We start from the raw sequence: 13,738 nt of genomic DNA on the forward strand, positions 1-13,738 counted from the left end.
CACCCCCTACAAAATGTAAAAGAGTTATCCTGGGTATAATTGGTCATGAAAGAAATAGGTTAGGCACAGGAAGATCCTAGCTGTGTGTGTCAGATATTCAAGGTCAAGGTCACATGACAAAATTATATTTTTATTCAAAGGTGGGGTTGTTATATATCACTGGAAAGCTTGTTCAATTCCCTGTACAATAAGCTTTATTTGAGCTTCCTAGGTAAAATAGAGGCAGAGGTACAGCACATTTAGTATAGGTAAGCAGGCTCAAAAAGGGCAATTTATGTAAACTTTGACCTTGAATAATTTAAGAATTACAAGATGCATGAGACTCAAAATTTTCGTAGTTACTAAGTTCCATATATAGTTTCAACTCCCCAAATTTCATGAAAATCTGAGTTGGTCAGGTTGTGGGCTGTGTTGATTTCATATGGAACGACTCAATACTAACTGTATCAAAGCGGCTCTCATTTCTTACAAAAATATATATACACTCCTCACAAAAAGTTTGGAATATTGTTACATTAGGCACAACAAATTTGGAATATTGTTGCATTAGGCACAATCAGTTTGGAATATTATTATATTAGGCAATAGGTGCTAGGTACAGTGGCATACGTCTGCAAATAAAACCGAGAACGTCCACCAGACATATACCATGTGTTGTTGCATTCCAAGGCCATGTCTATCACCTATTGTCTAATATAACAATATTCCAAACCTCTTGTGAAGTGTGTAATAATACGTGTAACTTACAAATACAGAATTGATAAAATGTCCATCAACAGCTTTCTGCGAATGGAGATTGTGTAAATGAATTTTCACGAGAGCAATTTGTTCTTTTCGTGTGACTATTGTTCACTACTCCATACAGCTATAGTCAATGTACTGCTGCCACAAGACGTCAATCTGTGGAACTACAACATGTCACATATACAGACAGGAACAAAGCCATTATCTGAATCCACAATTAACTGTTGCTACCAGCATCAAATAGTGGACATATTGTTGAGTAATTACTTTTTATGAAATGATCCTCCTACATTTCTCCTTAATAAATAATACATTTTAAAATCCTGATAATTTTTCAAATGTACATTTTTCTTTGTATTGTATTTGTTTACTCACTTGACAACTAGCTGTGTTATTTCTTGAACAACAGCCTTCTTCTTATCCAGAATCATATGCTGCCTATCATCAATCACCTTCATCGCACTCTTCAAAAGTACACGCTTGTAGCTGCAACATAAGAACATAAGGTTTTTATATTAATCATATGTATAACACATACAACAAGGGGCAGAGCAAGCAATTACGATCACACACAAAAATCTACATGAAATATGGCAATGGAATGAAAAATAAAGTTTTAATCTAGGTACAATAACTTAATCTATAAGATCATTTGTGTTTAAATTTAACAATTTAGAACTAGACCAAAACCAACCTCACTTCTCTTAACTATACGCATTATTTGTCAATTTATCAAGAGGTTGAAAATTGATCACTATGAAATTCCAAGCAAGCTTTATTATTGCTTTCAATGTTTCAGTTCTTCAAACGGAGCTTTAAATTATGTGATGCAAGTTCTTTGTAAATAAATTAAGGACAAGCATATGAATGGAGACTATCAGTACTGACCGATATAGGCATATCGCAAAAATTAACACTCCAATATATCTATAGCCTGTGGAAAGGAAATGCCTAAATATTCAGTTTCTTTTTAAAGACAGCATCTATAGTTGTCATCTGGTTCATTATATTAATTTAGTAGCTCAACAGACATTTGTAATTTCTTATTGGTATTGGCAAAAATGTCATTTCAGTCCATCCATTGCTACTGCTACTGTTTTGTCCATTAGTCCTCTAAAACTACTATATAGGAAAATATCGGTTTACACTCATATATACAGGCATATGTTCAAATTTCCCTACATACAATAATTTTATAAATTGCAAAAATGTAAGACTACTGGATCAATGATAATTACAAAGGAGGACAGCCTGTTTTTACAAGAAGTGCAAACAATACCTGACTTCTTGCAAAAGGCCATTAACAGCATTCCTAGTCTCTGCTGCTATCTCATGGATGAATTTGTACTTATGCTCCCGGTGGTCTGTTAGCTGGCAATCCCTGCATGTCAATTTATCACAGGTTTCACAGAAAAGAGTAAGCCTCTCCTGCAATGAATGCATTTGAACAATAAGCTAAAAACATTTATAAAAAAGCTCAGTAATACAGATATTAAATGTAAGGTATCAGCTCAGCATTATGCTTAAAAGCAAAAGTTGTGGTGTACAATAAACGCTTCATTACTATTTCAACAAACATACACTCTTAAAAGGTAAGAACCCAATCCTCATTTAGGTTTCAATCAACTTCCAAGTATGGAGAACAAGAAATGCATCACCAATCTGCATTAATGGTGCACGATACTCTTTTCAGGACCAGCTACACTCTGTATTCAAATACTGAGGATACTGGAAAACCTCCAAAATCAAATACCTTGATTAAAATCCAGTTAAAAATAGGTAAGGCACTGCATCATTAAAATCTGTACACTGACCCCCACCCCCTACACCAAGAAGAATTATTCCTGTGTAAGTATTCCTAAGTAATAAAAAGTTGGCTTTCCAAAACGTAGAAAATTAGTTTTAGTGTAGAAATATAACTTTTCATTTGCTATATTAAAACACGAGCAAATAATGTTAATACCTCAATACTTAACAATGTCTGTCAGAAACAAGCCGAAATATGAACAGTGCTAAAGTGTGCAAGCGGCTCAACAAATGAACTGCGGTTAGAACTTGAATAGATTTAGAAGTGATGGCATAGACAACATGGTAAAGAAAAGGCTTTACTTCCTGCACCCCATCAGATAATATCTCCATTACAAGAAAGAGCAAAAAGTTTGCTTTGGGCCCACTCTATTATGTTCAGATAGACTAACCAGGACTGTTGGAACTGTGCAATGTGTCCTACAGGGGATCAAACCTATAACTCCTTGATCACAAGGCAGAGGTAAAAGTACGGTAAAATTCCATGTGCATATAGCACCTCGATCTCAGCCATTTTGGAGGTGATGTGATCAGCACCAGCACCTTACCCCTCCCGGGGTTGCCCCCAGGTACCCATTGATTTGAGGGCAATTGATCCTTGGAGCAGATTTTTTCTTTGTGTGGGGGCAAGGCTGATTCTCACCTTAGATCACCCACACCAAGAATCGAATCTGGGTATCCCGCTTGGCAGCAAGATGTCCTACCGACTAGACAACTGCGGTTCACTCCATGATTACAAGGTAACACCTTTACTTTACCATCAAGAAGGCCCAGAAGAAAGGTAAAATGACTAAAAATTTACTAATGTATCATGGGTAAGATATTTTTGATGGAATTTGCATATCTTGTGAATCAAAAACTGTAAGATAAGTGACCTACCTGCTTATGAACTGAGCAGTACAGACTCTTGGGCACACTGCTGGTTGCCATGGGATGGCTCTCGGCCCTTGCTTCCTCCTTGGGTTTTATTGTATGCTCTTTGGTAACTTTCACTCTCTGATGAGCCTGAAATGTAGAACAGGAGAATGCTTGGTAAACTTTATCTGTCAAGTCAAAAGTAAGTCACACTGCAAACACAATAATTTTGAGGATAAATATTTTAATCACTCAATTAACAATTACTAAAAACAGAGAAAAAAAAACATACTGAAAATTTTGGTTTGACCAGGTTTTCAATTGGAAATCTCAAAACAAACTTTGACTAACTGTAATGTTAATCTCTTATAACTTCTACTTACTTGGTCGATACTCCTTACAATGTCATCAGAAGTTCAAACTCATTTTGGCAAAACAAATTGCCACACCATTCTTTGGTGCTCCAACATAATTATAACAAAGTTTTATGTCTTAAACTGCACTTGCTATTTAAGAGAATCACGTTTATTCAATAGCTTCAAATAAATGAACAAAAATAAACTATGATAATATTTGTGTATATACCTAGGTATAATATCTCCCATCAAGAAGCTGGTTCAGCAAGAAAGAAGCATTTATTTTCATTCTGAAATCCTGGCAACTGTAAAAACTATTTAGTTTTCCTTCACTTTTCCACTCACAAATACATTTCCCTGCCTTTTCCAGGATTGCCCGGCCTGTGGGAACCTTGCAGGTGGGACTAGGTCTATGGTTTAAGTATAATCTACACCACTAAAACGTGCCTTCCACTGGGCTTAAAATCTGCAGATACAGATAAGGGGGAACAAGTGCAATATAACACCAGTTGTATGTTGCATTTCTGCAAAACACAAACAATGAAACAAAAGAAGTAAGTTAATCAAAGACTTTGAATATACCTACCATAACACAACCATCACATATGTACTCAGAGCAATCCACACACCAACTAGTCACAACGGCATTATCTTCACAACTCGTACATTTCATGTCTTTTAGTTTTTGTTTATCTGGCACAATTTCTTGATCGAACACATGTTCTAATAGGAACTGATTATCAATGATGTTCCCAAAGGAACATATAACACTGCATATTGGACAAACAACTACATTATCTGAAATGATAAAATAGTTACAGTTTGAGTATTAATGCATAAATTCAGGACTTAAAATATCTGAACAAAAAAAAACTTATCTATATCACTAAAAACTAGTTGAATTACAATATGAATAAAATATTTTTCTACTTCAAGATATAAGATAAAGATAAAGCAGTAAAGGATGATGGAGAGATTATCTAGGACTGTCCATGCCTGTTTGTATGTAGTCAGAGAAAGCTAGCATTGCATGGAATTATTGAACATTGAACTAAAATGGACATCTCCACTAATACTTTCTTACAAATTTAAAAACCACAACTTACGGTCTTTTGCGAGTGTCTTTTCATTAATATCATTTTATCAGACCTTGTAGTGTAAATTGTTAGGTGGGGAGATGTTTGCTCAAGCCTTGAGGGTAACTGGAGGCAATGCTTCTAGTCGGTAGGGTGTCAGACTACCATGTGGCAGACCCAGGTTCGATTCCCAGTGTGGGTGATCTAAGGTTGGAATTTTTTCCAGTCTTGTCCCCCGATAAAGTGGCTCTGGGGATCAGTCAGCCTCAAATCAAAGAGTACCTGATGACAACCCCAGGGGGGAAAAGTGGCTGGAGCATGGTGCTGATCATATCACCTCCAAAATGACAGAATATGTAACCCCCACATCCCCTACAGTGCATGTGCATTGTTGGAATTTGTACCCTGTAACTGAAAGACAGTTATACATTGAATATTTTACTTGATTTTGACTTCTTTTGTTTTGTCTGATATAATAGAATGGAGTTTTGTAACAGAGTATTGGTTCAAATCTAATATACAGTGCCTTTCACTGTCGAGTCTTCCGTGAAGCTGTGGTTAACATGCCAGGCAGTGGGAGGGTGTCTGGCAGCATTTTGACCCACTGCTGTACATTGACTTGCCACTGGATGCGTCAGTGCTTCAGTATCCAGATAGCTGGTGTAAAGTTTGCACGTGTTTGCACGTGTTAACAAGTGTTCTAGATTGTTTTCTTTTAGTTTACATGTTACTGGTGTTGGTACCATGTGCAATTTAAAACAACACATTTTTATGCATGACTCTTACATCATTACGAATTCTTGTAGGGAAGTCAGAAGGCATTTGGCAGCAGAATTCCCAGATGTTCCTGTTCCACACCGAGACAATGTTCGAGAACTTATGAGCAAATTTAGGGAAAAAGAGTCTGTTCTTGATAAGAAGCGAAGGGGAAATGGCATGTGTTTACTGGGGAGAAATTAGACGACATTGGAGCACGACTGAAACACTTTTCAAAAATCCCTCCGACGCATTGCACAAGAAACAGACATTAGCACGACGTCTGCGTGACGAGCTATCAAACTTTGAAACCTGAAGCCATACATTAGAAGAATTGAATGAAAACATCAGGAGAGAAATTGAAGTAATATGAGACGAGGAACTGATACGTGTTAGTGAAAATTTATTTAAAAAATTCTGTAAATATGTGGAACCAAGAGGACATCACCTCTTGTAACAAGGTAATAAAATTCCGTAAATATGTGGAACCAAGAGGACATCACCTCTTGTAACAAGGTACATACTCATTTTAATTTTAACTGTCCGTGTAATTGTACAAGCTTATTTCATTACATAGCTAGCGGTTCCATTGATGCACATGTAGCATCCAGTTTGCCGGCAGACGTGCTCCTGCTGCCTGGTGTAATAGCCACCGCTTCGCAGATGGAAGACTCGTCCATGGAAGTCACTGTATATCACACTAACACCAATATACAGCATTTTTTTGTTGTATTTGTCTGGGGAGTGTGTCCTATTTCCTTCCCATTGTCTATTTGGGTACTGGATTGTGCATTTTTTCTATCAGAAATGTACAGTAATCAGGCACAAACTATTTAAAAAAAAAACAACAACTACAAGTGCTCCAATATGACCTCTACAGCCTACTAAACAGAAAGGCATTTGAGTGTGTATATAACTCGTCAAATCTTTTTCGCTACCCATTTCCTTCTAAAATTTTATTGATAAACATGCAGTAATATCTTGTATAGGCTTTATTCTACACCACCAAGCCTAACTACACCACACAGAGTATACCACCACCTAAAATGCAGACAGGGCAATACCAACCTTTATTTATTCCCAGGTTTCCTTGAAGACAAACGAAAACAAAGGTAGGGATTAGTACAGCATAACTACTCTGGTCTAACATACAAACATACATACAAGGGGAAATTGATAAATACCTGAAATCACAAATAGTTTGAGACAGCATTATCAAACTGCTGTTGTTCAGGTTTCATTCTTCACAAGAATATATGACAGACATACACATTATCACTTGTAGTGTTTGTGAGAGCTTGCCAGAGCAGATATTAGTGATATTTGTGAACAATTAAAAAAATGCAATCGTTGATTTCTCTTTTCATAATGAAAATGACTAGATAGATTGAAGTCAAATTTGATTCATGGGACTTTTCCGTAAGTACAATACATACATGAGTCAGTGATTTCAAATATGGTTAAAGAAATGCCGAAATGAGGCAATGACTCCAGAAATTATGAAAATCTACAAAATCGTCATGGATGGCAGATCTGAAAATAAGCGAGAGTGCATTTTGTGTGCATATCTTGCACAGAATTTGGGAATGAAGAATCTGTGCACAATGTGGGTGCCTCAATTGCTCACACTGGACCAAAAGCAATGGTGAGGGGATGTTTGAGTGGCAGAGTAGTAATCGCAATGTGCTCTAAAATTAGAGGTTCCAGGTTCAAATCTTGGTTAAGCATGGATGAATCGTCGTTTCTGTCCAATCATCTATTTCACTATACATCCTCATTGTCATGATAACACAAGAGCAATAACTGAAGAGTTAGAAAACCGATGTAAAAAGAACTGAAATAGAGGGGAAAAGGAGAGGCTGTTTAAGAAGAGCGTTTGCAAGGTTTCAGATACAATTAAAATCACTCACTCGTTCTATCTCTCTCTCCCTGCAAATTCATAACAGCTGATGTGGCTTGGGTTTACCAATACAAACCTAAAACCTAGAACAGTTGAAATAATGGAAATGCCAATTTTTTACTACCAAAGAAGGCCTTATCCATTCCAAAGCCTGGCTGTGTCATCATCGACACAGTATTTTGAAATACTGTGTAAAAATTTTCATTTACAACCAAAGGAACATAACCAGTGAGTATTATGTGGTCTTATTAGGCAACGCCATCAAAGAAAAATTGCTAATTTCAATAAGAAGTGATTTTCAATCAAGATGACTCAAACTTCAACTGTTGTAATGAACAAATTTCATGAGTTGGGCTTCAAATTACTGCCTCATCTGCCTTCTTCGACACAAATGAACCTGTGCAATTTCCATTTATTTCCAAAGTTGAGGGGGAAAAATAGCTTGGTGGAGAGAAATTTTTCCAATAAACAACGATGCCATTCATGATGTAAATGACTATTTTGAAGAGCTTCAGAAATAGTTCCAACAAAGATGAACTGAACAAAGTGTATTGAGGTAAAATGAGACCATATTGAAAAAAAAAAATACGTCTCCATTATAAATATCCATTTACTTTTGGATATTTATCAATTGTCCCCTAACATAATTTAACAAACACACAAATTAAAGTATACAACAGTCAAGGACACTTCTGGTTTGTAATGATTCTATTGATTTTCAATTGTATTGATACAACCCAGAAGTGTCCATGACTGTACAATACCAGAGAACACCAAAACACACCCACCATTAAACAGCTTGGCAAGAAATTTTTTAAAATCTTTTCAAAATAGTGAAATGAAATGATGGCACATTTGCAATTAATTAAAAATATTGCACAGTAATTGAAGCGTGTAGAGATGTAAAAAAAACTACTGGCATATTAGTAATGATAAGGAAATAATCTTTATATGGAATTATTCTTTCTAGATATGAATTGTTACAGCTTTATTTTTAAATTGAGAAATGTAGCATTGTTATATTACGTATTTATTGTCCCGCGAATCAGCACTTAAAGTAAGGAAGCAACTAGCCTGAATGTGATCTGATGTAATTAACTTTGACTTTGATTTGCTTTATTTTAGTTCGCATTTTGTGCCACTTTTGGCTAATTAGTGAAGATGGAGAATAGTGATGACATGATGAAATTGTTGCATGGACACTCGCAAACAGGTCGGGACTCGAACCCGGGACCCCTAGCATTGTAGCGCAATGTGCTGGTAGCTGCAATTTGTAAATTAAAATTTATTTTTCTAAGAAGCGAGATAAAAGAAAGAAATGTATAACAACTCAACTTTTAAAATTCATAACGTTTAATTAAAGTGTGTATAAAAAACTTCAATGATATGGAAATTATGTAACCAACAGGGTAGAGTAAAAAATCAGGTATAAATACCTCAGATTATCATTAGCAAGGATAGTGAGTTTCAGCACTTCCTGTGTGTAATAGGAAGGAGACCACCTGTGTGGAACAGGTATTCAGATAGACTTTCTTAAATTCAGTATCCTTTGAAACTTTGTCGTAGAACTTGAGGTTTACTCACTACTTCTCACCCAAACCAAAGTGACTGTATTAACCTATTCCAATAAACAGTTAAACTATACATCAATGTTCGCGATTCCATGATCCTGAGATGGCTTCAGTGTAGGTCTGAAGAGTCCTTGTTCCAGACAAAAAGAGCAAAGGGTTACAACTGCGCAAGGAAACTTAGCAGAATGTACTTCAAGTTACTGGTGACTCCATAATCTACAGATCAGAGTTTCACATTGCAAGCTCAGTTAAAAGTCTTACCATGCCTCTAACTCAAACTGGGGAGTTTCTGTAATGGCCTAACCTTTAGACTAACTTCATTTTGCAAACTCTATGGATGCTATTAGGGCAAGTATACCACATTTTCAAGTCACGTTTTATTTCCCGTAAAGGTATTTTCAGAAGGAAAGTAACACTAAAATAAATGTTGCAAATTTTTGCCTATGCTGAACATTACGGTAATGTCGAAAATCTTGAAATCCAAGTCCTGGCCCAAATCTCATGCATGATAGATGCATTATATGTGGAAAGAGATGGGAAGGGAAACAAAAACCAGCAGGAAAACACATGCAAAGAAAATATCTAAAGGATTGGAGATTGGATAGCAATGCAGGTTTAAGTGGTACAAAATCTAGACATGAATTCTCCCATATTTATCCACACGAATATTCTTCAATTTTATTGTAAACCTCTAAAATTAACTAATTTTATTTCAGTCTGCCACATACACGTACACATTATGTTTGCATAATGGATATGTTACTAGCAGTTGCTATCTGTTATCACGACCTTCCTTCCTCGGTTTAGCACACGGTCGAGATCAAAATTATATTAAAAGAAATTAAATTAAAATGGTTTCATAATTTTACATGACAAAATACGAGAAGTTCAAGTTTTAAATTTTCTATGTTGCAAAATTACTGTCACAAATATGTATTCACTTTTGAGTACTTAAGGAAAATTACCAAGATCGAATATTAACACACTATATATTTAAACAAAAATTAAACAACTGAGTTTAACAAGTACATACATAAATTCAGTACATGTTTTTATATATATATATTGAAGCATAAATATTGTTTTGCATTAACCTGTTCGCATATTACAGATTTATCTTCAAGTTTATCACGTTAAGTCATTTATTATCAAGAAGAATTATTTCCGACCTTGCGTAGATCTTTACGATGAAAATCGGCACCAAACGCTCGATTATCAGATTAGAATCAAATACGAATTATGTGTATTTATACGTTCAATCGACTTTTCACATTTCGAGAGCACACTTTTTGTATATTTGCAAATATAGGCCTTTCACTTATGTAGGTACATGCATGTAAGATACTTATCTCATAATTCCACACAAAGAGAAGATGGCTGCCATTTTACGTGAATCCATCGGGTCACAAATTTAATGTCCTTTGGACCTTTTAAGCATTTTGCGACGCAATTTCAGTCGTTACAATCGAATATTATACTTATCTGCGCTGCTATATCACATCATATCCACAAATCTTCATGTTATATTTTAAAAGTTCCAATTTCAGTTTCCGAAACTTTTTAGCGACTTCATTCTAGTCGAGGTGATCTTAAAGATGAAGCAGTGTATCCGAACTCACACTGTTACAACTTTTTTCACAGTATACAAACTTGCGAATACTTTTCAAGTGACAAATTTCGAATTGTACAGTAATTATACATTAAAATACTTGTAAAATAAATTAGATACAATAAAATAAATTTTACAATATTTCATTACATGTTTACGTATTTTATTTTCATCTTTTACCGTTATTTTAAGTTTTACAATTTTGGTGGGGAAAAGGTTATTTACGCTCAACTTAGATTTTTCCCTTTCTGTGAGTTGGCTATGTGTCCAAGTTTAGGATTACTTCTCAACTCTGGGATTACTCTTCAAGGCGCTTCTTTTAGCAAACCGTAAGTTTAATGTCGAAAATCAACCAAAATCAATTTCAAATGATTTGTACATGCTAGTAATATGTTTTAAATACATGTTTGTGCCCAAATACTTATGAAAGAGCAAATAAAAGCTGCTGAAACCAAACATATGTGCGATTATGCATTATTTTGGCAATTTTCGGTAAGCATATCATTGATCACAAACCAAATTACATCGCAAAATTATAAAAATATTGTAAATACGTGAAGTTTGGATATGTACTTAAATAAGAACAAAGCCAAAGTGGTGCAAATTAATTTTGTACAAATATAAATCGCCAAATACGAGCTCAAATCGAAAAATTCGAGAAATAAATTTATTTTATTTTTCACATTATGATGGTACTCATTCTGATACCGTCATACTGGCGCCCAATGGGCTTACCCACGCCAAACTATCATTTACAATTTTCTAAACTTATAACATCACATGAGATCAAGATAAGATCTGTTATTACCAAGAAAACAAAAATTGGTAAAAGAACATAGTAAACATAAATTTATTTCTCAATCATGAAGTGATAATGAACTTCTATAGCATATCATACATTTTGTGTCAAAATTATAGACCAGAGAAAATATTAACCTATATCTTAAGAAATTTCCAGCTCATCATTTCTATGAGTGAGCTACAAAAATTGTATAACAATATTCAATTTGAATAAATGTAAAGAACAAAATTAAATAACTTATATATTAAGAACTTTAACATGTTTCTGAGTTGAACCATTATTAATGTGATATAATGTTATACTAAAATACACAAAAAATGAAGTTCAAACTTCGAAGTTATGGTGAAGTTTAATAGTACATCAAGTATTATATGTCAAATGACAAGCAAAAGCAAAAATTAATACGTTAACACATTTGTAGCTAGATCATTACTTAGGAGAGTGAGCTACAAAAAGCTATACATCAACACTTTAGTTAAATAAATACAACACATAAAATCATTATAATCTACCGTTTACATGACGGTAAACTCACTAACCTCACCAATCATAATATGGCTACAGCACAAAATTATTACTAATCTTCACCATACAAGATAGATGGTTATTGTTCATTACATATTGACAAACAAGAAATACCTATTAGTTCTATACTGTTCTGAATTAAAGCTTGTTGAGAGGAACTTCACACTGCTTTGGACGTGAGAAAACTTTCGATTGAAACTTAAATCAGTACTTTGGAGTATACTTAACGTCAACACTGCATACACTGCTATCTCAAGTAGCATGACCATTTATCAGATGCGAATGTTACTTATTTGAGCAATCAACACACCAAAAAGCCAGGTACTATTCAGTATGCGAAACATTTCATGGAGTCAATCTTGACATTCCAGTACTACCAATCTGCCCAGTACAAATAATGTCTTATTATTCACCTATTCTAACCATACAAAAAGAAACCGCTTGTGTGAGATTTCAACTTGTGATGAAAATGTACCATCCTATATCCTATGCTAATAAAATTATACACTTTTCATATTAAGTTTTTTGTCAATCTTCGCCATTTAAAATAAAATGGTTACTGCTCAATAATATTGACAAAAAATATTAATAACATTTTTCATATTCAGTTTCTTGAGTGGCACTATAGGACTTACTTATTGCCTTTTACGTGAACCTACCCCAAGTTTTTATGCTCTATGGCATATCAGCATGTGCAACAAGCTCAGATCAACTCATGGATCTCTTTGCTTACCTTTTGCAACAAACCGTGAGTACTTGATTCAGCATATGAAATCAAATAACTCAAAACAATTCACATTAAAATTAGCATTTGGATTTTTGGTACAAATCCCTAGGTGTAATTGACTAAAACTTGATTAACTTGTACCTTAGACAAATAAGCGAGATGTTATGGGTTAATACAGTTCAATTAACAACTGTTTCTAGAGTATAACTTTGATGCACTTAATTGATATGCATTTATAATTAAGTATCCCACAGTCCATGAGGTAAATCCTAACAACAAAATGTAATTATTACTATAATAAATTATATTTAAAGTACGACCATTTATAGGCCAAGCATATAAAAAATATGGAATAACTATAAAAGTTACTTAACACATTAATATTTTATACGAGGTGTACTACCGATTTTGGCTAACCTCTATAATGGTAAGTTTGTTTCAAGAACAAACTGTGCACACATCTGTAATGACAGATGAAGAAATATCACTTTTTTCTTGCATTGTTTGATCAAGTATATTTTGCACCACATCTTTATGTGTGCTACTTGCATTTTGCAAAATGTTCAACCAAGAAATTTTCTTGTCTTTGGAACATTTCCACAATTTTACATGTTCAATAGCAATGTTTTCCTGAAGAATCCCATCAGTGCAACGTAAGGCAGATATACGAGAATCACCAAAGTTTTTTATACATAAGTATGGACCTTCGTACAGAAAACAATATTTTTTAATTGGATTATCATCCATATCTCTTTGTCTATTTCTAATAAAAACAAGATTTCCAGAAGAAATTGATATTTTATCTAGTTGCTTACAATTCAACTTGTTTAACTTATTAGATCTAGCTGCATGACTTTTAATTTGAGCCATAAGCAGTTTGTCATTCCATGACTGATGTGTACTGTCATCAAATATGACATTTCCTATTTGTAGGTTAGGTTCCTTATTTAATCTCAACTCTATCGGAGCGAAACCAGTTTGTGAGGAGATAGTATTGTTTAACCAATGCAA

The 13,738-nt window shown here is 34.4% G+C and overlaps 1 protein-coding gene across 7 annotated transcripts in view; it reads right to left on the reverse strand.

The window, feature by feature from the left end:
• Positions 1–13,738, reverse strand: part of LOC146004825 (transcription intermediary factor 1-alpha-like) — a 71,889-nt gene that overhangs the window by 36,620 nt on the left and 21,531 nt on the right. For 6 of the 7 annotated variants that reach the window (XM_083143853.1, XM_083143866.1, XM_083143861.1 and 3 more), the window contains 5 exons: positions 6,662–6,682; positions 4,348–4,559; positions 3,430–3,555; positions 2,024–2,172; positions 1,120–1,230 (listed from right to left, as the gene is read on the reverse strand). In XM_083143853.1, the coding sequence (XP_082999979.1) occupies positions 1,120–1,230; positions 2,024–2,172; positions 3,430–3,555; positions 4,348–4,559; positions 6,662–6,682 (619 nt within the window). The remainder of the gene's footprint in view (positions 1–1,119; positions 1,231–2,023; positions 2,173–3,429; positions 3,556–4,347; positions 4,560–6,661; positions 6,683–13,738) is intronic. The other variant, XM_083143858.1, reaches the window with a different exon arrangement.

This window comes from Lepisma saccharinum, chromosome 1 (assembly GCF_977018435.1).
Source record: "Lepisma saccharinum chromosome 1, izLepSacc3.1, whole genome shotgun sequence".
NCBI lineage: Eukaryota > Metazoa > Arthropoda > Insecta > Zygentoma > Lepismatidae > Lepisma > Lepisma saccharinum.